The 26,214-nt window shown below is 39.4% G+C and overlaps 1 protein-coding gene across 2 annotated transcripts in view; it reads right to left on the bottom strand.

Moving 5' to 3' along the window:
* Nucleotides 1–201: 201 nt before the first annotated feature.
* Nucleotides 202–26,214, bottom strand: part of FARSB (phenylalanyl-tRNA synthetase subunit beta) — a 40,021-nt gene continuing 14,008 nt past the window's right edge. The window contains exons 13-17 of one of the 2 annotated variants that reach the window (XM_075201856.1): nucleotides 24,238–24,318; nucleotides 24,047–24,139; nucleotides 23,002–23,119; nucleotides 13,214–13,366; nucleotides 202–1,578 (exon numbers count right to left, since the gene is read on the bottom strand). In XM_075201856.1, coding sequence (XP_075057957.1) covers nucleotides 1,427–1,578; nucleotides 13,214–13,366; nucleotides 23,002–23,119; nucleotides 24,047–24,139; nucleotides 24,238–24,318 — 597 coding nt within the window. In that variant the 3' untranslated portion in view covers nucleotides 202–1,426. Of the gene's footprint in view, nucleotides 1,579–13,213; nucleotides 13,367–19,721; nucleotides 21,943–23,001; nucleotides 23,120–24,046; nucleotides 24,140–24,237; nucleotides 24,319–26,214 lie in introns of those variants that run through there. The other variant, XM_075201858.1, reaches the window with a different exon arrangement.

Genomic DNA, 26,214 nt, shown 5'->3' with positions numbered 1-26,214 from the left:
AACACTGGTTACAAAGTGCCTTTTCATAATGAATCAATTGTATCCTAGGTTTATTGACCCCTGATTAGTTACTGTAGATAAGAACATATAATGCCAAGTTCAGTGACCCCCCCATATAAAAGGCTGCAGACTCATCTCCTGATATGGTTGGAGTGTAAACACAGATTCCTGTTCAGACATAAATCTACAACTGGACCGCACTATAAGAAATGTAGTTTATTATGATTTGCCTCATGTCTTTTACAGAAATAATTACACAAGTACTTTTCCCCTTGCCCTAGATCAGAGTTTTCCAACCCCCTATAACAGCAAATATCACTTAATCTGGCTCAAATTACCCCAAAACAACTCATATCTTTAAATATGAAAAACCAGTTAAATTGAGATGTTTTTAACAAGATTTACTAATGCATGGAGCAGTTGTTGAGTGTAAAGAAAACAGGCTCATGTGCCTCTCCTGGGTTTTATATTCAGCAGGTTGAGAAACTGATCTAGATCTCTTATAATGTCTAGATGCGCTGCCAGTTGGTGATCTGATCCATTCATGCAGGACCTTCAGAGAACTTTAAAAAGGTTTATCAATACAGTTGTTTGACAACATACACATGGTATAGAAAGTAAATGATTCCAGCAGCAGGACACTACCTACATATTTGATGAACCAGTCGGCCACATTGCATAGGTATGTGTAAGGCCAAACTGGACAGATCCATTGGAGACCCATTCAGCTAACGTGCAGCCTGTTTACAATAAAACAATATTATTAGATTGCATTCCCCCAATGTCCATGGCACGATAAGGATGAAGTACTCAGCTGCTCATGACACATACAGCGAAGTTTTGCTATACTGAGTGCTACACACAGACACATGGAATCTGTGACTGCAGGTGAGTTGGGACGTACCAGGGACACATGGAAAGTACCTTTGTGTATGAATACATAATCTCTATCCTATCAAAGATTACCTACAGCTGGCTGTAACCAAGGAACACAGAGAATGGGTTATGACAAGGACTGCAGCTAGTCTTGGAATCCCTATGTAAAGCATTAAATGTTGTATACCTATTTGTTTAAAATACAACTTATTTGTGATAGCATTTGTAATACGAGGTTCACCTGTGTAACACAGTTGTAAGGTGGACGCTCCGTGAGAATAAACTGAAGAGCACATATAGGTCAGAACCTGGTGTTATAATTACTCTGCCTTGCAGAACAACACAGACTTAATCTCATCCTTGATATAACCCAGAGCATGAAGTGACAGGCAGGTGTTAGGTGAATTAGTAATGGTTTTCAATGCATCTCAGGCTAACTACATCCCATATCTGAGAATGACACCTCTGCAATTCTGCAGAGCATTTTAAAATATTACCCCCCCCACCATTTGTCTCTATTAATAGAGACATTCTCATGGTAGATGCTCCATCACAAGAACGGCTCCACGTTTATTTCCAGCGCTGAGCAGGGCATGGTCAGATCAAACTTTGTGATGACGTCTGGGTGTAGGACACCCAGTTTTCCTATGGTCTTGCCCTCAGCCAGGATTTCCGCACAGCGACCAGGAAAGAAAGCTGGGTCTGAAAAAAAGATATTGTCATTGTATTAAAAGCATCAGTCAAGCTTCATAGAGAGCGAAAATGGTGGTAATTAAACAAGTTGTAACAGGGGCTTAGAACAAAGACACTAGTGTAAAAACTCTTCATTTTTAGAAGATACCTGGAAAATTAAAAGAAGAAAAAAAAAAAAAAAAGGGTATTATAAAAATTAAATAAATAATAATAATAATAATAATAAAAAAATGTACTAGTAAAAGGTATCGCAGACATTTTAGAATGTGACAACTTTTTGGAGATGGTGTTATTTTGTTGTTGACATTTCCCAAATTATTTTTTTTCTTTTACAGACACCCATTGTTTTCTTATTAACAATTCATCTATCTATATATTCCTGACACAGGACAAAACGTTCTCAGTACTTAGTCAACACATATATAGTACAGGAGACTTTAAAGATGATAAGTTAATGAACTATTTTTAACATGAAATATAAGTGCTTTCTCCACTTTGAGAAAATTACAGGATGACAACACCCCATTCAGGGTTGTGCTATCTGCTTTACATTATTAGCAGCCTGGGTAGCACTGGCGACCAAGGACTACAGAGTAATGTGCTTGTCTATCATGGTACACAAACAGCCCAATATGACATCACTCTATGGTTACAAGAAATCACAGAACAAAAACAAGTGTAATAATAAATGACATTATTTATTATGCCGTATGGCACACCACTGCTCACAAGCTGACGCCACATAATGCTGTCATTTATTTTTTTTGCGTTTACTTTGAAAAGGACTGAAATCTGTGCATCTAGTATACAGGAGACAATAGCTGTGAAATGGGCTTAGGACTCTCCTGCAATAAAAGGTTTAGGATAATACCATTTTAGCCAGTGGCTCCCTTGTCTTAAGACTCTATACTGACAATTAAGTCATTGTTCTAATTACACAAGAAAAATATACATTGTCTCAGTTATTGCGCAGATGATACTACTGAGGGGGAAAGTTTTAAGTCATTATCCCAAATTAGTTGCTACACAATCCAATACCTTGATTAAGAGATCTATGATGCTTGTTAGTTGCAATACATCTAATGTTAATATATCTATAAAATCCTGGAAATAATATATGTATAAACAGCATGTTCTGATGTCATCACTTCAGTGTTCATTAGGAGAAAACATGTGTTTTATAAGTAGAGATAGTCACTGACCCCCGTGTTTTGTTTTTGTTTTTGGATCTGGATTACCTTCGTGTTTTGGTTTTGCAAAACCGCCATTGTGTGTTTTGGTTTTGTTTTGCCATTTTTTAAAAAAATACAATGTTTTTGGTCTAAAATAACCTAATTTAGTGCTCAACAAGTTTCTTGGATAAGTGAGGTAATTCTAAAGCTAATAAATTATCCAAAAAACAGTTTAATCCCTGGTAGGCCATCCTTAATGCGAACACTTGCCTGCAAATTATACAGACAAACCTGGTTGTCTACCTCTTCCATCTTTGATTATTTGCAATGTAGCCATCGTCTTTGGGTGTATATTACACCCTCCACTTGTAGTTGAATCGAAAAAAACAGCCTGCATAGACTGTGGAATTAGAAAGTAAAAATAAATGGACCAAGGTAGTTTGGCATCTGTCTGCATCGGACCCCCTCTACACTAGGAGTAAAATAGAAAACTATTCAGCCGTTAGAGTCTAGAATATAAATAGAAATTGAGAAAGGCAATTTGGTATCTGTCTGCATCATAATCATCAACATCATCAATAGTGCCCTCATCACCTCCACAAATCTCCCCCTCATCCTCTTCTAATTCCAAAGTGGCATCCTCAATTGGTGTATCACCGGCTACACTAGGGCTGTTCAGGCACACATCAGCAAAACTGCTGAAAGGACCCTTCTTTATGGGTACACTGTCACTAACAGAATGCTCATGATTAGACATACCACTGGTGGATGGACTCTCCACAGGGATTGGTGTCATTTGTGAATCAGAGCAAACATTATCCTCTAATGCCTTACTGTTATCTTGCAGCTCGGCTTTAACGTGTAACAGTAGTTGTGCACCACTAGTAGGCTCGGTAACATTTTTGGATCTGCCACTAATAGAGAAAGGCGAAGGCCTCATTCTCTCTTTGCCACTGCGTGTGTAGAATGGCATGTTGGCAATTTTATTTTTTTAATTGGCAGTTAACTTTTCCTCAGTTACACTTCGTTTTCGGTTCAACACAGTAAATTTTTTTTTGGTGTGTGTTTTTTGGGCTGATTTCAAAAGACGGTGTAGTTTGACATCGCCTTTCCCAGATGACGTACTGGGAACACTACCATCAGGACTGGTGACAGAACCTGGTTGCTCATTCTGCTCATATATGGACGGCTTTGAATCCATTCTGAGCCCAAAGCACTTGTAGTGCTACAAATTGTTTTAGATACTGCTGACAAATATGACTTTTGACAGCCAGAAATATTTATGCACAATTATGGGGGACACCCAAAAAGCACTGGGGAGTGCCAAATATTGAAAAAAAAAACAAACTCTATCCTCCTCTCTTCTCTAGCGATTTTTGTTAGCACAATTGGAATCAGAATATTGTATTCTCTGTCCCTGCACTAATCAGCCTGTGACTACACCCTGCTCTCTCCCTCTGTCAAGTGGCGATGGATTGCTGTGGAGGCATGTATTTATAATCTTTAAGTATCGCGAGAACCGAGCCCCGAGATCCAACGACGTCACAATGACGTTCGGCCTCGATTTGGATTCCGAGCAGGCGGGAGAGTACCGAGCCTGCTCGACTCGGTACTCAGATACCCAAAGTTCGGGTGGGTTCGGTTCTCGGGGAAGCGAGCCCGCCCATCTCTAATTATAAGGAATAACGCTCCCCCTACTGTCAATAATTACTATTTGAAGTCATCTCAGATAACACAGGAGACTGAGCATAGTAATGCAATAAGACAACACTTACAAGAACAAGCTATAGATCAGATATAAATGTACAAATACCCCACAGGGAACGTCACAGTAGAAATAAAATGTGCTTGGATTACAGTGCACTGTGTGCAATAACGGCTTTCTAGGTGAGAAAAGTGGAATATAAAAGCTTTTAGGGTATATATCTATCAAATCTCAGTATTTAATACAAATTATGTAAAAACAGAGAGAATAAACTCCTCCATTGTTTAGCCTAAGGATCTATTTTTCATAATGATAAATATGAATAAATCTTTGAGCGCATTATCGCTCACTCTCCAGCGTTGCCCCATCTTAGCTGGGACACACTAGGCCAGGATCATAAAGGGGGGCTGAAATCATTACAAAGCCAGCTGAGCAGCAAACTTTCCTGAAGGGCGTAGTGTGTTAGGGCTTAGCATTACACACCCTGAAAACATGAAAATAGCGCAAGATAAACACTTTTCCCATGTTGGTCAATCCTGGAGTAGGAAAGGAGCAGTGAGGAGACATTTATGAACTCTATGCTGACAATTCTTATAAACCCGGTACAGGGATTTTTTTTGCAGTTTAGTTTTCATAAATATGCCCCAATGATCTGCACCCATTTTCCCGACTCCCTTTCTTAAAGATGTAACCTGATCTGAAATAAATAGAATTCTGTGAAGGTGAAGGTTCCAGCATCCGGACAGATCTGGTTATTTCCGTTAGTTGCCGCAAAAAATCTGCTGCATAGATAAAATTGTGTCCACCAAACCTAAGCTTAACTGTTGTTGTATCCAACAACAACATTAAACAGATAAGCCAGTAGAATAGAACTTCGTGTATGTAGTTAGAGTTCCCCTTTAAATGTTTTATTTGCCTCAATTATTTTACTCAGGTCAGGGTCCTGCGATGGAAAAACATATCTGAAAAATGATTTGACAGTCGTCTCTCTCCTGTATAATTACTTCCCCAGTAGCCGGATTCTCTGTACAGTGACAGCTGCTTATCACAGACTGTATGAACTAGCCGTGTATGAACAGATGTGAAGTTCAGCAGCCACGACAAGAGGATAGACACCCACTCCCCTAAAGCCATATATATCACCTTATTTTCCAAGGTCCACTGGGCTGTGAATAATCACATAATTACAGCTTCTCCAGCCAGCCCTATGACTTATATATTTGGAAAGATAGGCCCCCTTAACCCATTCATGTCAGGGGCTTGAAACGCACTACACTGCTGTTACGGTCAGGGCATGAATAGGGCTAGAAGCAAGTGTCATTTGTATCCACTAATCTTTATCACATTTTATGGCTAATTAAATATCAAAGAGATTACCCTTATTATCCACTGCAATAATGCATTTCAGTTTCTTTTTTGCATGAGCTTTAAGATGAAAACAGGGAATAGAAAAAAAACCTTTAAAAAGGTAATATTATAGGCTTAAACATACCTATAATTTGATAGGATGTGCGGAAGTGAAGGCTTACAGGCAGCAATTGAGAAGCAGATTTAAAGACTAAAATCTAAGAAACACTTAAATGCACTTTCATCTGCAGCTCAGTCCCACTTGTAACATTTGAAAGCTGCATTTTGTGTTTGATCCGCAGTCACTATATAAAGAGCTTCATCCCGTCTGGGCTATTGTAGATGTTCACTTTATGGCCTGCTCTGTGTAAATAGGGTATAAATGTGTTTACCAAAAAAACCCTGGTGAACAATAAAAGAATTGCAGCAACAATATTACATTCTCACCAGACATAAAGCATCACATGACTCCACTCCCGCCCCCTGCCTGAATTTACCCAATGTCCATAACTGATCAGGTGTTCTGCGCACAGCAACGAGAGAGGTAATGAAACGGGTACTTTACCTATATAACTGATCGAGGATGCCAGTTTTGCCTCCATTAGAGCTCTCCACTGCTCATAAAGGCCCAGCCATTTGGGCTACAACTAAAGTCAGTAAAAGGCAGTGTAGGTGCTTTTCATGTGATGACATTGATAAGTCAGTTCCATGTTTAAAGGAGTAGTAGTGTAGTTGCTTGTATTTTAAAGTAGAGACAAATTAACAAATATTGAGAAAGGCAGAGGAGGACCAATACACTGTTATAGAACGAGGACAGCAGTTAGTGAGGGCAACTCTGTGTTCTACCTCCCACAGATATAAAACATTTGTAAAGGCAGCGGGACATTACAGGGTGGGCATTACATGGCAGTGCCAGGCTGTCACCACACCAAGGACAGGGATGTTTACAACATCTACTGATCGTCATCTTCGGTCGGTTGCTAAACCCAGGAAGTGTAACGATCACCACTGTTACCATCTCTGTTCCTCCTTTGATGATCTCCCTGCCTCCTTGGTGGCAGCAGCCGCCCCCAAACACGGGCAACAAGTGTCCTGGCTCTTGCTCCAGCAGCGGGCATGACACTAAGAAAAATACTCGGCACACAGCTACTCCAAGCTGGCGACAACCTTCTCTAGTAGTAGAAGAAGCAGGTTCAGGTAAGATAAATGGTGAAGGGCAGTTATGGTTGTGAACAGATGACCATTTTAAGCTTTCTACAATGACTAGTTCACGTTTCACCTCCTCACCCCATCTCTCCTCACTCCAATCTAACCACCGGTAGCTGCAATTGTTACTCCGCTACTGTATGTATAAAGTGTTCCCCACACCTCTTAGAGTTCATTTGGACAGGGCCGTCTGTACCATCTCACTGCAAGTAATTTGTGATACACACAATGTACAGCGCTGCGTAATATGTCAGAACAGTTGTCGTCCTAGTTACAGAAGGTTGTAGATGAGTGGGTTTGTATTAAACCGGTTTAATCAGAGTACTCTGACTTAAAACACCAAAACATAGGCCAGATTGTAGCTATTTGTGCCTCAGGGTACTCATCACTCATCGCTATTTTTTCGGTGGTGTCTAGTGTGTCGGGGTTATTTGAGCCAGGAAAATGACTACCACTGGCCCAGATGCAATGGGACAACACATACATTCAGATGACGGCCATCATCCAACCACATTATCCACCCGTCCCAATGGACAGAGGAAAGATTAAGATGTTGGTATTGGTAAACATTTAGGGCCCACACATGCTGGGACCCACCTGACCCGTAATATCACAGTGTATGGGGCACCTTTACTATGGAATATGTTTCCTGTATTGTCCTCAAAGTAAGACAGGATGACCGGGGGCATGAAAATGTAAAAGTCAGAATTCTGCTGCAAAGTTCACTCACCCAAGCACAATATTCTTTAAATAAAATGAAACACGACAAATAATTTGTCTCTGAAATGCTGGTGCTGAGTTTCGGGTATACTACAAAATGTTAAAACACAGCCTCACCCTCCTTTACCACCGTAGCCCTAGGACAGTAAAAAAGTCACAATGCAAAGTGGGAAAATTGTAAATAACCCCAAATTGCATCCACTAGACCAGTGATGGGCAACCGGACGCACTTCAGGGGCGGCATGGTACGACCCTCTGTCCTTCAAACGAGCCGCACATTGCCCTTAATCTCATAATGAGTTAAAACAACACATTTAATTAAAGAAACAGACAACTATCTGTAATAACATAACAGCGAGCATGTTAAACAAGTGTTACGCGCTATAACAAACAAATCTGACAATAAAGCAGAAAGCTGAGGGCCGCAGGTGAAGGCTCGGAGGGCCACATGTTGCCCTAGATTGTAATCTCTCACACACAGGGCTTTTGGTGTGTAGTTGTAGAAAATGCCTGTGCACCTTTAATGATGTGTAGAACATTGTGTAACATGGTGCTGCTTTATAAATACTGGATAATATATTTTCACTTATAAATATGCTACGATGATCATGCAAAATTGTTGGCCCTTGTTTAACAACACTCCCACTGATATATAATATACAAGTGTGAGTGTTTGTTTTCCCCCATTGAATCTCCCACCCTCCTCCTGACTAGCAGAACCATCTCTGAGACCCCCTGCGGTGCGGGAAATACCCCAGAGCTTTATCTGCCTTGTGGGATGGTCGGTGATACCTGAGAAACATTCAAATGTAAAGAATAATCACAATAATTAACAATTACAAGATACATACAATAAGACATTTGGGGGAAAAAGATCCATTACCTACAGATAACATATTATTGATATGTTCACATGCATGGTAGTTTTATATTTACATAGTTAAGTGACTATAATGTTCTGTATTGTTCCATTATCACATTCTATTATTAGAGTATATGACGTGGATTTGTAATGTGATCAATCAACAACAACCTATAATAACAATTCCAGAGTATAACAATTCATCTACCATAATTAAGGAATTTAAGTGTAACAACCATAAACTATAACCATACCGTATAATTATAACATGATGTAAGAGAGGGGAGTAAGAGAAGGTGTATGGATTGTACACAGCAGGGAGATGGGTGGGGAATTACAGAAGAACAAGAGTTGTATTAATGTAACGTACAATACAGATCAAAGGCCTTGATTACACCAGAGACCCCACAGGGAGCTGGTAATAATGACCCATCAAACTGTACCTACAATGTGTTAGCACAGGATGAGTCCCCCGCTGTGCCTACAGAACGGAGTGGCTTAAACCTCAATTACTTTCCTATTCTTAGTTTCACTAGCTTTTCTTAATTATTATTTAAAGCATTCTCTGCATTTCATGCCCACTTAAAACCTAGGAATACACAGAGATCCTCCAGTGTGGGTCAGCAGTTACAGGTGCAGCTAGTGTAATTGTGCCTGCTGGCTCCTGTACATTGCGATACGCTTAATGTACCAGTGGGTGCCACCCAGCCTATAGCTGTGCTGGTGGGTACAACATAGACACTTGTGTGTCAACAGGTGCAAACATCTAATACACCTGTTCACAGATAATTGTCCAAATTAAGTTCAGAGAACGAAACGAACACGATTTCCCCACCCTTAAGTCTCTGTGTTAAATATATTATTTATTTTTGTAAACGACAACATAGAATCAGTATTTTATCCTCAAAAGGTATCATTAGGCTAGGGCTACTCAGGCAATTTTCAGCCTCTGCAATTACATCTCATGAGATTAATCGCCAAAGAAAGCACCATGCGACTTCACGCAATTAATATCATGACAATAACTGTGTAAAGGGAGAAATGAAAAAAAATACAACTTTATTTATAAGCAGTAATATTTCATCCCATTAAGCTCTATGGAGGAATTTTCACTGGCTCAAGTTCATGAGAACTCAAAAGGGGGTATTCAATTGTCAGCGAGTTGTTTTGTTTGAGCGTGTTAAGTCTTTTTAACGCTGTTTTTTTTTATCATTTTTGAGCGGGTTAACTTTACCCGCAATCCAATTCCATTTTTAACGCTACGTTTTTTTCCATGAAACGGTCCTCTCGCGCTCCAGTAGAAGGTCTGTCGAAAGTATAGGGTGTCTGAGAGGCAGCTGCGTTAAAAGCTATTCAATTGTTTTTTAACGCGGGGGGTAAAACAGGCAAATATGCTGTTTTATCTCGCAACTCCTTGAGGTGTGTTAAAAATGAAAAACCTCTGAAAAGTATTTGAAATCATGTAAATATGTTGAAAAAAAGTTAAACTCATGTTCATCACTGATGCCTAACTTGTGTAAGTTGATTTTCTTGTGAAAAAATATTGAAATAAAAAAAACAAAATCAAAAAATCAAAACGAAAACCACTAATTATATTTATGTATGTTTTTTGGTACAAATATGAATGTAGTAATGTGTTTTGACATGGTATAGATGATTGTATGGTACAAAATAGTGCAATAAAAAAATATGCTAAAAAAAAGTACAGTAATGTAGATATTATCAATGTGTAATGCAATCTAATGTATGCAAAACCTTTTTTTTGTGTTATACATGACAGCGTTAAAACTCCCCTTCACTCCTCTAAAATCTCGCAAACACAATTTTTAATGCGCAGGGGGGACAGCTTTCCCTCTATTTCAATTGAATTGTACGAGTTTTCCCGCTGCGCTAACTCAAAACGGTGGCTAATGTTGGCAAAAACCGGCGGGAGATTTTTTTTTTTTTTTAACACGGCAGGGAAAACAAAATCTCGCTAACATTTGAATAACCCCCAAATAGTACAATTAGGTGATTGAAGGTGATCATCACAACACAACAAGATTAAAAAGAAATTGATTGTTTAAACAAACAACATAGGAGGCTATGAGTTACACTATGACCGATCTCCGTTATGAGATTAATCTCGGAGACTGCACAACTAGAAATTGTCTGTGTAGCCTAGGACATATATTTATTATTTAAGTTGTATCCCTTTAGAGAGTTGCTCTATCCTGCCACACATCATCCACACCAGCAAGGAGAGGCTCTGAGGTGCACATGGAAGTTGGACAATTTGTAGTATATTAATTCATACACAGTTCTGTCTTGGACTAAAAGTAATTGTACAACTTTTATTATACAGACATGCACATAAAATTATAGGTCGTAAGCGAAACTGGTGACACATTGTTATCCATTTGCAGCGGCTCTATACCGCATGTTACACATGTCTGTTGACAAATCAACCAGTCAGATTATAAACTAGGGGCTAGATTTACTAAGCTGCGGGTTTGAAAAAGTGGGGATGTTGCCTATAGCAACCAATCAGATCTCAGCTTTCATTTATTTAGTACTATCTACAAAATGACAGCTAGAATCTGATTGGTTGCTATAGGCAACATCCCCACTTTTTCAAACCCACAGCTTAGTAAATCTAGCCCTAGGTGTGGATTAGGAGCCTTTGAGACCAGGTGCGTTTATATAGCGCACCTACAGACACCATGCAATCTTATTATAAACTAGAACACTAATTCACCATAAATATCACTGTAGCTTAACATTATAAGATCAGATTTGAGGCTTAATTTCTGTTGCCCTGGTTGTATAAGGCAGATGAGCGAATATATAATTAACAACAGATAATTCCAGGCAGCAGCTCACACAGCTTGGGCTACAATTACAAGTCCTGTAAATCTAGCACTGAGACATCACAATTTCACTGTGATAATTTTTCACAGCTCCTGCCCAGAGAGAGGAGCAGAGGTCATGACCTGGGTCAGGTGCACACTCCCTAAGTGTGTTACAGGACAGAAGGTGCGTGAAAAACTGAATCACACACACATATGTTTGCAGCACAACATATGTGGCTAAATTGTGCTAATCTACAGAGTAACAAGTTCTAAAAGATTTCAAGACCAGCTAACTTCACTCAAATTCCAGCACATATTTCTTTATCTTTATCACTGTCTCATTAGCTCTTTTAAGTTAAGCAGAGTTTTTAGAAAATGTGTTACACGTGCCCGCCGCTGCGCCCCTCAGTCCTGCACACTCCGGCTGGCAGGAATTTGTCTGTGGACTATCAACAGTCTATCTTATGTGGTTATTAAAGCCAGTAGATCTGTTTTGTTAAAAAGATGTCAAATCATTTCTTCCAACTCTTACAGTCTAAGGCAAGGGGAGAGAATAAAGAGGTGTCTCAGAGGGGCACTCAAGGGTACATGGAAAAGTATTACTATATATGTTTCACTCAGGGGATTCTCTACATTTATGAGAAATGGGCTTCATATTTATGGACCTATTTTGGATATACCTAGTGCAGTTGTGATTTTTCCTTTTCTAACTCATAGGGGGGAATTCAATTCTGCTGCGAGTAACGTGGCGCTAAATCTATTACCAGTAATACAGTAATTTTAAGCTTGCTTTCTGCTTTCGGTTCCCTTGGCCGCGCGCAAAAAGCCGGCGTTGAAATTACCACATTAAAGGTAATTACGCGCACTATTACCGTAACGCCGGTAATAGCATGCAGGCCGTGTTACTTTTTACAGTAACGCGACCAATTGAATTCCCCCGTTATAGTCTGCCAGGACCAATGCTTATTCTATACTCTTAATGCTCTTACTGTAAAGAACACTTTTCACAGCTGGAGAGTGAATTCCAAACACAAAGTTAACCTTGTGTCTTTTAATGTATTTTTGTTTGTTTTTTCTTAAAAAAAGTGATCAGATCTCCCTCTTAACATTAGTCAATCTTCATAACCAAGACCATACCAATTATTTTATACACCTTTTTCTGCCCTTCTTCTTTCAGCACCAATTGACAAAAACAATGTTCTGGAACGGTATAGTATATAGTCAAGATAAGGCCTCACCACTTCCTTATAAAAGGACAAAATAAAAATGTTCTGACTGATCCACATTGGCACTACGTCCTGTTGCCAATTATATGGTCTACAAATGTTACCAAATTTACTTATCAAAATCACAATTACAATGTAATGTGTATGCAAGTCTTAAAACCCCACATGCATATTTTTACATGTATGATCATTAAACCTCACCTGCCATTTTGTTGCTCAATTTTACAGGGTCAAGGCTCCTTAGCATGGAAGATAGTTTATATAAAACTCTAGAACGCTAATTAGGCATTATTCACAAAACCAAAACCTTCCTTTTCATGCCAACTTTCGTGATTTATACACAAATGATAAAAAAAAAAAACCCAAAAAAAAACCCAAAAAAAACCCCCACTTGCTCTCCAGACAGAACCCTGGGGAATAAAGCCTACAACGTTAGACCAATAAGAGTACCCTATATTGATAACTAGTCTCTGAATTCAATTTTCTATCCAGCAAATGTGATATTCTACTGATCAAAAGCACCCATCACTGGAGTCTCCGACACTGATTTATAAAGACAAAGAACAGTCCCTTACCTGAAGCAGCTTTGATCCAGTATCCTCTCTCTGTGCCAGGACACACTGCTAATAGCTGCATGATGCGGTCCAGAAGGCCATGTATCACCTCAAAGCCTGGGTTCTTGTTGTAGTATACAGCACACAGGTGCCGGTGGTTCCGTGCTCCGACATCTTATGGGACAAGCAGAAGAGCAGAAGCATTCTTGGTCACAGTGGGTCTACTAAGGTAGTTATCTATACATTGGTCAGATATCTGATCAAACAACATGAAAGAAACAAGTCAATTCTAAGTTATATGTTATTTTTAGGACTCCCCTCCAATTAGTTTTAGACAGGTGAACGGAGGACAGACAGTATTCAGGCACCTTCATATGTGCTGAGCAGCCCGTCAAGACACACAGGTGCTAAACCAAGACCCTCCGTGCATCTAATGTGCTTTGAGTGCCACTGGGTATTGCCAATAGCCTCAAATAACCAGCCCTAGGGTACATGTACCAGACCTTCTAAAAAGCAAAAGTGTAGTTGATGCCCATAGCAACCAATAATATTCTAGCTATCAATTTCTAGAATGTACTAGATAAATAAGAGCTAGAATTTGATTGGTTGCTATGGGCAGCAAGCTCCACTTTTCTTTTTTAGAAGGTATTGTATTGCTTCATTTCCCCCCCAAAAAATAAATATTTAGTAAATATAAACAAAACAAGAATGCAACCTAATGATTCAAATATCTATAAAAACTAGTAGATCACCTGTTTGACGTTAACGATAAGAATGTTTGAACAACTCATCTCTAATATATGAGATTACTATTGTATAGGATGGTGGAATAGTGGTTTGTACTTCTGCCTCACAGCACTGGGGTCATGAGTTCAATTCCTGACCATGACCTTATCTGTGAGGAGTTTGTATGTTCTCCCCGTGTTTGTGTGGGCTTCCTCCTACACTCCAAAGACTACTAGTAGGTTAATTGGCTGTGTGTGTGTGTTGTGTGGTGTGTGTTTGTTCGTTAAGAAATTTAGACTGTAAGCTTCAATGGGGCAGGGATCCATTTGAGCAAGTTCTCTGTACAGCACTGTGAAATTAGTGGCGCTATATAAATATATGATGATGATAATAGGACTACCTATAGCAGCGAAAGGGCATATAGTAGATCTGTATCTAAATTACAAGTTCATGACATACAATTGTAAAAGAAATTGCTGCATCATGCAATACACAAGTAAAATTCCACAAAGATGTAGAAACTTTAACTTGTATTTTTATTTTATGTCCTGTGGTTCATTAGCTTAGTACAAGCAACTTTCCTTTCAGTGCTCAGGGGCCCAGCACTGTACTTAATATGTATGTCTTGTTTAGCTTTCCATTATGTTTGGAGTAGAGATAACAATTCCCCTCCTCACGTTGTGTATTAAAAAAGAAAAAGGAAGATTAAGATCATCTCGATTCAAATACAAGATAATGATTTTTATTTCTTTTTTTATTAATGGATTGATGAACGAGGGTTTAGGGAGTTTTTATTTTAAGATAGACTAGTATGCAAATGTTTGCAATCACTAATAAATATATTTTTTTTTTTATCAAAGTACCATTAAAATGACCTGAAATTATAGTCAATACACTGCCAAAGTCTTTCCTGTTAACGATTCCTTGAGCTGTGTAAATCTCTCACCTTACCAGCCCCAGAACAGCCCCGTACCATTACATTTCCTCCCCCATGCTTGACGGAAGGCACCAAGCACTCCTCCAGTATGCTTTTATTTCCTCTACGCCTCACATGTTCTCCTCTTCAAGCCAAACACCTCAAACGTAGACTCATTAGTCCATAATATGCTTTTTCAGTCATCCACAGTCCAATGTCTGTGTTCTTTTGCCTATTTCAACCTTTTTATTGTATTTATTTTTTTATGCCAGTTTCAAATATTCTTTGTAACTCAGCTTATTAGGCCAGCATCATGGATTCAACTTTTTACTCCCACTGCCGCTGGTATTTGGTGTGTACTATTTAAGGAAGACACCAACTCAGGTCTCTAATGTACTCATCCTATTGTGCAGTTGGGTATCTGGGCCTCCGCTTCTTGGTCTATCCTGGACAGATCCAGTTTGCCCTATTCCTTCAGGACAGTAGTGGACACCTGTGTATGAAATCTTCAGTTTCTTGGCAATATGACCCTTAATTTCTCAAAGCATCAATAACGGAGGTGTTTTTTGAGAAAGCTGTTTTGTTTTGCCCATTTTTGAACCCAGAATTAGGACACTAAAGTAACGGCTGCTTAAAATGGGGCTTTGCAGTCATATGTGAACTACAAATTCTAAATCAGCTATTTCAAGTAGTAGTAGTCATTGCAACATGAATGTTTTACCTACATTTATTTTAATCAACTTAATGGTACCTTGATAAAAAAAAAAGTATCAATTCTTTCAATAACAAGCAATTGCTTAGTGATTCAAAACAATTACATGTTAGTGTAAGTTTATCCAATGTGTTTTATATACATTTCATTACAATTAAAACTGTAATGTTGTTATGGACCCTTTATTATACTGGAATCCCCTGAGGTGGAATAGTTACCTCTACCAGGGTCCCAATATTCCTCATTGCCTCTGAGCCCACAAACCAGAGATAACAGGAAGTTCCACTGCTTTTCAGTGCAGGGCTAATAGTCTTTAGAAAGGGGTGGTAAAACTTAGGGCTGGGCTGGGGCAGGGGGGGCATCTGCCCCTTGGGCTGGTCCCATAGTGGACTACCTTGGGCTTGGTCACCTGCTTTTTTTCCCCCTTTAAAATGTTCCTAATAGGCTTGTGAGCCGCATCTTTCCCCCTGGGCTAAAGTTTGCCAGCCCTCCCTCCCCTGGTAACAGGCAAAGCTGACCCCTGCTGTCTATTTAGGTGCAGTGGCCTTTTTTTAATTTATTTTTAGTTTATGGTGCTTATGTCAGTAATTTAAAAAGCCCATTCATTTTAATGGGGTTTCTGCATATGTAGCACATAAGTTGTAATAAAGGTGCTATTGCAACGAGTGGAAAACGCTTTGTGCCGCTTGCGTCCTGGATGCATTTCAACCATGGGTATATCACCTATAAAACACCTGGGCGAACACATGGCGCTTATATACTTTACAACACAACACTAGAGAGGGAGTATCCGGCTTTAGGGACCCACAGTGAATATACATAAAGAACACTCAACACAAGTGAGTACAGAGGGAAAGCAGAGAACAGCATGACAAGTAGCAATCAGGAAGATTAAGATGAAAATAACAGGAGAAAGGCGTAAACGGTAGAAGAACATGATAAGGGAAATCCCAAATCAGCTGCAGATTTGGTCTTTGTAGGAGTAAGGAAAAAAATTGGGAACAGACGGGAGAGAGCCACAATCCAGCTGCACATTGTAAAGCTTCAAACGTTCTCTATCTGTAGCGCACTCTGCATGTCCGGAGGATGGAGGCCCAAACCTCTTTATCTGTTCTTATAGCAACCCCTGCAGTGAACAGCAATTACTCACACGCACCACATCCATACATGAAACACATTAAGAAGAGACATGTACACAGTTTACAGATTTTCTTTTTTGTTTAGTCTGATAAAAGCATGGTTATACTTGTACATCACTGAAACAACATGGTGGACCAAGCATACAGTGATTACATGCCTAGAGCAGAAAATAATTACTTCTATAAGGTATTGCCTAACCAGTACCTGGCTGCCCGGCAGCCCAGTATCCACAGAGGTAACCTGATCACCTATCAAGAGTGCCAAACGGCAACCATATCTCGTAGCAGAAAACTACATGGGGCTGCCCCTTGTGAGGGACCCAGATTACAAGAGAGCAGACGCTGGGATTATGGAAAAGAGGAGCAGATAAAAGCATTGTGAGAGACTGTCATGTGTGTCTAACTCCACAAGCTCAGTGACCAACCAAAAGCCCAGAGAGGTGGAGGCTGGCATCTCTACCAGCCAAGGAGCATACATCTGTGGTTTGTTTTTCTTGAGCTCACATTCAGTAATTTTTTGGATGTGCGCTATATGTGTATTTTTAAGATGCGATACTGTTTATATATAAATTTTATCTCATATACCTTTCAGCATCGTCTTTGGTATGATTATATTTTGACCAGTTGCAGCGCTGTAATTTTTTCCTTTGTTTCTAAAGAGCATACAGACAATGCAATTGGATAAAACATGGAATTCACTTTCTGCTCATCATGAAGGGATGGAAGCTGATAGGCTAAAGGAACACAAGCAATCCACCAACTGTGTACTAGCTATAATGTCACATGTAACATGTCAGGAAAGTAGTAAAAGGAGAGAGACTCGCTTCTTTCCAAGACAGTGGTGGTGGTGATTGTTACGGACGTGCCGGCCTAGGATCAAGTCTGGAACACGGAGATAGCGGTAAAAGGAATTTCCATATAACAACTAACAGTGAGAAGTGGATGTTTATGAATCAGCGGTGTTTCTACAGGAGAGATTTACATTCTGGCGGTTTATTGATTACCCCCTAGTAAGGGGCCAGGACTGGAAGAGTATTTATGCCAATAAGACACTTTTATATATTTAAGAAATCTTATATACGTGTCCCTCTAGTAAACATTAGAGCGCTTGTCAGTTCCTCGTTTTTTCTTTTGTTTGATGAGCAGAAGGAGAGAGGCTATAAGGACAGATCAAGCAGAAAGGTTAAATATACACTTAGTATTCCATGTATGTACCATTGTAAAGTCATTGGAACAGGGTCATATTATTTGAATGTCACGATATGTAACGTTTCCTCAATGTACAGCAGTGTGTAATATCGTGGCCCTAAGTGAAAGATAATACGAAAGTATAAAGTAAGGTTATATCGCCGGGAAATTTTAAATAGTGAGACATAATAGCAGTTTTCAATGCCAGATTTATTTATTATTATACAACCCAAGAATGGATATTAGTTTTGCTAAATTGATAATTGACCAGACCAAACAACAGTAACAGTTTCAATGAATACTGAACATCAGAGTGCTGTTCAAGAGAGGGGCAGGTATAACAAGTCTGTTGAATGAATTGTAATATAGGAGGTGCATATGACACCACAATATACCTTCGCCAGATTGCATGAGCTCAAATCAGTACTGTGGAACTCTCAGTCTGTCCCGGTCCTCATCAACATAATGGCACAAGTGGATAGGTCCCTGCTGCCTCCCACGAGATCACCTCACGGATCCCCAGCTTCAGTGAACATTTCCATGATCCGATTGGCTACAGGTTGTTCTATCCCCCGCTCACTTCAAAACTGATGAACATTGAACACGATATAGATATAGAGATTATATATATATATATATATATATATATATATATATATATATATATATATATATATATATATATATATATATATCTACTATATAAATGCCTAGTGGCGTGTGTGAAAAAAAAAAACAAGCTGCAGCGCCACCTGCTGGGCAGAGTTATACACTGACCTATATATTTCTTGAAGGAGAAGTGACAGTTGGGAGTGGTTGGTGGTTGCCGGGGGTGACAGTGGGGAGTTTTTAACACCTTAAGTAGCTTGATGAAGGATGTGACAATGAAGATGAAGGATGAGGTGATGGAGAAAAATGATGGAGGTGGTGACATGTGGACAAAACCACGTTAAAAAAGGGTGCTTGCGTCGGGAAGTAACGCTCTTCCCCTGAGGAGGCCTGGGCTAGGCCCAAATGCATGACAAGAACCTTTTTAACACCTTAAGTAGCTTGATTTGACTAGAATGCATGAGTATCATGCATGGGTTAACATGTATGTATGTAATATATATATATATATATATTTTATATGGGGTTTGAGCAGAGGGGAAAAAACATTTTGTTCCTAAATTTTCAATAATACAGGCATGGAATTAATGGATATTAAGGTCAATAAAAAAAAACTGTGGCACTGGGTAGAGAATGTAATCAATTATACGTATATGGTGCCACAAAATGCATGACTACAAACAAAGTAGATGATTTTGTAGCTGGAGATATACACACACTCATACGTGTGACAGAAGATTACGTGCAGTAATATTTGGGCTTAGCCACTGTGCTAGTGATGTAAGAAGCAGAATTACTTGTAGGTAATAATAATAACAAGCAAATACAAGAAAAAAAAACACCAAATAATGGTGAATCTCTTACAAGTGGGCTAGGGCCACCATTTTTATTTAGTAACACTGCTTTTACTACTTGCCAGCTACTTGGGTTTTTGTTTTTAAAAAACTGTTCATCACCACCAAATTTTTACATTTCAAAATTGGCCTTTTGTAAAACAGTTGAAAAGGGAAAGCACACGCTTATACATGTTCAACGATTTCTGCCTCAGAGAAGAGAGTTACAGCAATGCAAAAGTGGAAAAGGCAGAGGAAGGGGTTACAATTTTATTGAAAGACCAAAACAAAAGTTCTGGTGCAAACAAAGGAAGCACCAAAAACCAGGATTCAATTCTGAATTTTAGCTGGAGATTTGGATCGTAAGTCAATTAAATGATTTCAAAACAAGTTGAAAAATCCAAGCTGAATTGAAGAACTTTATTACCCACAGAGCAAAGCAACATGTTACACAACGACAGCTGGATGGTGCCCAGCCGCACTCGTACAACTGAACCCTGTGCATCAGAGTTTCAAAACTAGGTTAAACCTCATCATCATTTATTTATGAGGTGCCACAGATTCTGCAACGCCGTACAGTCAGCAATATACAAACAGAACATAAAACAAATACATTTTGGAGCAGGAGACAAACCGTAGCAGAAGACACAGTTTAGAACATAAAGAGACCTATACAAGAGGACAGGAGATGGGAGGTAGAGAGAGCCCTGTTCATAAGAGCTAACATTCTAGGGGGCGAAGAAGTAACGAGAGACAATGGGGGTGGTGAGAAGTGAGTGGAATGGGCAGGTGGAGCGTGCAGAGGGAGTTGTCTTAGGACAGAACGAGTTAGGCAAGCAGTAAGAGGTAAGTGTTGCGGGAGCGCTTGAAAGACTGGAGTTTAGGGTCGAGCCCGGTGAGGAGGGGCAGGGAGTTCAAAAGGTGGGGAGCATGCAGGTGAAATCCTGTAGGCGGATGTGTGAGGTGGTGATAGGACAAGAGGGAAGATGAAGGTCATTGGCTGAACGGAGTGAGCACATTGGGTAGTATTTCTTGACTATAAACATGAACAACAAAGATTTTTTCAAAAATGACAATACGCAGTCACACCCCAATATAAAGCACATAAAACTTATATGGAAAAGTAAAATGAATTCAAAACATAAAACAATATAAGTATTGTATAACTGTTCACCATTGCAGGATATAGCATGCTTGGGTCTATATAAATAAAACGGCAATACACTTGGTTAGTTGAAAAACTAAATTCACAAAAATAAACAATGTGAGCCATGTATGTTGGACAAGTGCTACGCTGTGCAGTATACCTATATAAGCACAATAGCCTATTCTTGTGGGTCTGCATATACTCAGGTGGAGTCCCTTTTGAGCAAGTTCATGCTGCATCTGCACATCCAATACACACATTCATGCCTGGAGAGCAAAAAGGCGTTTGTGACGTTTTCAGCAGGTCAGAAATCACACGCGTGAATATTACAAAGTTGAGTTTTAGAAAGGTTTCCATTTTACACATCTGACTGGAGAAAACAGACCCTTACCAACTAATATTATATTATTTCTGGGTGCGACCATTTGTCATTTTGTGTATTGAAGTATCTTAAAAAAAGTAAACCAAAATAAAGTCTTTTAAAAACTAAAAAAAAAAAGGGGACATTTTGGAAGTAAAGAGAGATGTAGATTTGGGTGCAAAAGAGGGACCCGTCACTCCAAATAAGAGAGACACAAGTATTTTGGATGAAGTTAATAATCTGATGCTTTAATGTATTCAGGAGGATTTCTTATCCAAATAAACTACTATAGGATGGAGGGCTTTAATCAGAATTAAGACAATACCGGAGTTCTGGATAAAATTACTCTAAATAAATTCAAAAATAACGAAGAATATCAGCAACTTCCCAATCCCCATCACTAGGGGCACACTAGAAATTCATTCCTTATTTACTTTTTAGATCACCAAGTAAGACGGGTCATTAAGGCTTGGTAAACACTACAGGTTTTTCAGCCAATCATTGGGCCAAACACCCGATAAATGACCACTCAGCCACATAGCGTGTTAATGTGTTTAATCACACGTTAAGCGACAGTTGTTCCAAATTACCGATCGCCGTTTCATTTGATTGGTCGTATTGTTTAAAGATCTCGTTCCAACATCCTTCCGATCCTGCAGTGTGTATGCACTAATGGATCAGGATCTCCATAGGGTTTACAGAGTCATGATCTTTGCAGACGACAGTTATGACAGAGGAAGAGCAGAGATCTGAGGGTAAATCTTTTAGAACATGTATAGTGTGTACACATAAATCTGCATGCTGATCGGGACTTTATTTTTCTAGCCATTAGTAAAAGTGTTGGGGAAGCCAAGATGAGTGAATGTGTAATTGTAATAGCTCATTTACACGAAATGTCTATTCTGTAAATGCAAAAAGTTGCAAGACATGTCGCAGGTTTAGTGTGTAACGGAGGGAAAAGAAATATGAAACAAATCCCTTGACAGCTCTACAGATGTAATAACAAAAGACGAGATCACATCTCCAATACCAAGGGAGCTGCTGGTGAAGGAGGACAACATAACTTGTACTAGGTCCTTCTCATGGATACCTCTAGCGCTTACATTATCTTGCCCCCTGCTGGTCAACAATAGAAAGCTCAGGTCAGCTATAGAAAATGCAGCTATTTTTAAAATTCACAGTTCAGATATTTGATGGGATAATTTGCTCATTAGAATTTATACGTAAAATTACAACTGGAAAATGAAAATAAATTAATAAATAAAAAAGAAAACTGAAATAAAAAAGCAATTCAGAAAATGTACAAAATGCTGCAGCAGGACAAAACCAGAGATGTGAGAATAGAATCTGAAAGTCAGGGCAGTGTGAATGAACTGGACAGTACCGCCACCTATCTACCGCTAAAGGCACAGCAAGGGAATAATGTGCAGAAAAGCAGTAGCTGTGGAGTGTTGTACTGTGTAAGCCATTGCTAGAAGCAAGAAAAATGGAATACAAAATGAAAATCTTTATGCCTAATTAAATAGATTCTATTTGCAAGCTTTGGTGAATATTTAGAGCTGTTCATTGGTATGGTATAATAAGGAAACCGAAGTGTGACATTTATGCAAGACAATGTAGATACAATCTATATCTGTGTAACAGTTACTCTTTTGCATATGTGTCAGGTTGATGGCTTTGTGATCTAACACTGTACATGTGTGTGTATAAATGTGACTTTATACAATATCTGATAGAGAGGCCTGAGCACTCCTGAAAGCTTGCAACTAAAATCTAATCAGCCAGCCAAAACAATCAGTGTAGAATGAATCAATCTGTATTCATATTATGCAGCACAAGTATATGGATACAGACATGTACATAGGTGTCTGTACGACTCCAGTTTGTAGCTGCACTTCCTTTCGATAACCTCTGGCCTGCAGTATAAGAGGCCCTGCCTAGAGATCAATGGATATCGATGCTTCCTAGCTAGAGAAATCACTGTGCGGATGAGCCCCTTTTGTTGGTATCTGCTGTGCAACGCCTGAGTCTCATTCTCAGCTGGACAGATGGAAATGCCTGTCTGCTAGAGATCTAAACTGCTCAGCTTTCTACGGATACGAAACACAATTATCCCCAACTTGGTAACTGCATGTATTGCATAAATATCTAGCCAATTTGGTATGGTCCGGTACTTACCTCGAGAAGAATCCTTCGTTACCACATCCGAGATCTCAAACAGTTTTATGGGAAGAGGCATTTTGCGGTTGGCAGCAATGGTCTTCAGCAAGCCGGGCAGTAAGGTTGTGCGAGCCACCTGATCAATGGGAGTACAAGTTCAGCAGCACAGACACAAATAACCGGACAGACCAGGTGAAAGTCGTAGGGGTCGCCCACACGTTTTCTCAAGACCAATAACACATGAGGCTTGGACGCTATAGGGGAGAAAAGGACGCCAACCACGCATTTAATGGCTGTGTGGACAGTAAAGGCTGCTCCAGCATAGAGATCAATGGACCTCTATGTTGTGCCATATCCCAGTGGTTCTGAGTCACTGAAGCCCCAGGTGTGAAAGTGTAACCTCATCTGGCTGCTGAGTGTCAGCACACATTGTGTGACTATATGTGGGGTTATACAGAAAGTGGTGGAGGAATAACCAGTGTATATTGTTAAGGTTTGCTTGGTCTTTAAGTGTACTTATGATTTGAGTTTTATTTGCCACAATGATTTAACATTAAATGTGACAACAAGAGTTTTACAAGGTAGGTGTCACTAGGTGTGTAAGAACATAAAAATGGTTGTGAACCAATGGTCTACAAGATATAAAAGATAAATACCATGTGAGGGAAGTCATAATTCAGTTCAAAAGTGTGTGTGTGTGTGTGTGTGTGTGTGTGTGTGTGTTAGGGAATCTCTGTACAGATCTGCCTAATATGATTGTGCTATATACAATAAACATTAATAATAACTGTATAAAGATGACATGCTTGTCCCACACTTTACATGTCATTATTTTCTTAGTGGAGCACTTCACAGAGGAGACACTTGTCAGCTTGTGAGTGACATTACCTGCCTGGGTACCTGGCTTTCTATGTCTCACCTGTACTCAGTAACAACTTAGAACCCTGATTTATCATGTGATTCACATACATAAGATTCACACATCTTGGTTCTCATAGAGGAAATAAAATAATCACTCATGTCTGTGTTCAGCAAAGGAAAGGATGCTCCTAAGATGACTGACCTGGAATTCCGCTGTCTTTGGATTTGCTATGTGTGCTGCATTAGTGGAGGAGACAGGGATACCCAGTTTATCAGCAATATCTTCAACCGAGCACTGCAGGTACAAACACATGAGGAGAAAGTGTCATCAGACGGGCTGACGTCAGACTACATCCGCCTCCCGACCAGTCTGACGACAGAACCCGCACATACCAAGGCGAAGGTCAGGGCTTCCGTGAATCCAGCTGCGGACAGGTCCTGACGCAACAATTCTGTCAGCTTATTTATTGGAAACTAAAGAGACAAGAGAAAAAAACACTAAGGGCACTGTTCAGTGTAAATAGGAGAATGCACAGACCAGAGTAGCATCATATATTATTGTTATATACATATATATTTATTGAATTTTCAAGGGTAGAAAACACAAACAAAACAAAAAGAACCTTTACAACCCCCTCAAAAAAAAATAACCACAAATAAAACCACATTCCAAAGGTAAATTTATAGAACATATTGAATGTAAAAGCTCAACTAACGCAAGTGATGGCAAATATGTAACAATACGGAGGTATAAGTATCACAATGCAATACTGGGTACTGAGGTAAATACAAATCACATACTAGAACAGTCAAATACCACATCCTGATTAAATATTTACATGGGGAAAAGTGTGGGAACAATAGAGACAGCAACACATACCTTGACATAATCCACCGGGACCATACCTCATAATACTTAGGCATGGAATTCCTGGCCGTGTGAATATGACTTTCAATACCAACAGAGTAATTTACTAAGGCAACCTAACCGCCAACAATGGGGTCGTTAGCAGCCATCCATATTCTAGCTATAGTAACCATGGCCAGGGTTAGTAACTATAGTACATACTGAGAGGATGCTCTACCCAAGAAAAGATTAAGAGCCCCAAATAGGCAAATCCTCAGGGAAACTAAAGGGACCCTAATCCCTGTCGACTGTATATACGTGCCAACCACTGCAATAGTTTCTTTTAATCCACTGCAATTACTGAGCTCTGCGTTTGAATTTTACACATAAGCAACTACTAACGGAAATTAAACAACATATCTGCAAAGAGCATATGACTGAAGAACAAGTCCGGAAGATACACAGCCACAGGCCTGCGGAGCAAACACACAGACATAGGGAGCATGACGACATAAAACTGCAACTGTCCATGTACACAGGAAACAGCATAAATTATCATGTACAAACGGCACTGACAGCAGGGGAGCAAAAATGTTACCCCTTCTAATTGGAGGATGTGTGTGCCTGGATATTCCTCACTGAATGCAGTATGGGTGCAGAAATATCCAAAATAAAAGAAATAGTGTAAAGAGCACTCCCTAAAAATCAGAATTTTATTTATATTTATTATGACAATAACCAAGGAGCCTAATGAAAAAGGTACTTTGTCTGCTCATCTACTAAGTGAAGCCATGTACCAATGTATGTCATTGGTAGGTGTGGTCTATGTAATGACAGCCATGACCGATTAACGATGAAACCAGGAATATTTCTACAACATTACAAAGGTCTAATTAATACGGCAGTCAATAGTAGGCACAGCGAGCTGCCCATCAATGTACAACTGTGTAATGTGAATTGTCACTGTTTGCTGGTATGTCGCCAAATGGGATTTGCTTACGACAGATATAGAAAAAAAAATGCAACATCTGTATAGAATTAGTCATAGATTAAGGGGCATTTATTTTAAAAAAAAGTTCATTAAGAACATAGCAGCAGCAGGAAAAGCCTGAGTCTCTAATAACAATGCTATATAAAATCATTTTATATTATAAACAACAAAAGGTATATGACTTGTCGGCTGATTTAAGTGGGGGACTGTCATCATCATCATCATTTATTTATATAGCGCCACTAATTCCGCAGCGCTGTACTGAGAACTCATTCACATCAGTCCCTGCCCCATTGGGGCTTACAGTCTAAATTCCCTTATATACACACGCACTCACACACAGACAGAGAGGGAGAGACTAGGGTCAATTTTGATAGCAGCCAATTACCTTCCAATACCCTTTTTGGTTCCAATTCAGGAGTGCTTGCAGCTACTCTAAAATATGCTTTTATGGGGTAAAACGCATCATGAACAAACCCCCAATCAATCTAGTTATCGTGTGATAAAACAGCAAACATAATAATTATGTGAA

Source organism: Mixophyes fleayi, chromosome 3 (assembly GCF_038048845.1).
Source record: "Mixophyes fleayi isolate aMixFle1 chromosome 3, aMixFle1.hap1, whole genome shotgun sequence".
Lineage (NCBI taxonomy): Eukaryota > Metazoa > Chordata > Amphibia > Anura > Limnodynastidae > Mixophyes > Mixophyes fleayi.
The sequence above is the reverse complement of the archived record's forward strand: the minus strand, read 5'-3'. Positions and strand labels throughout refer to the sequence as shown.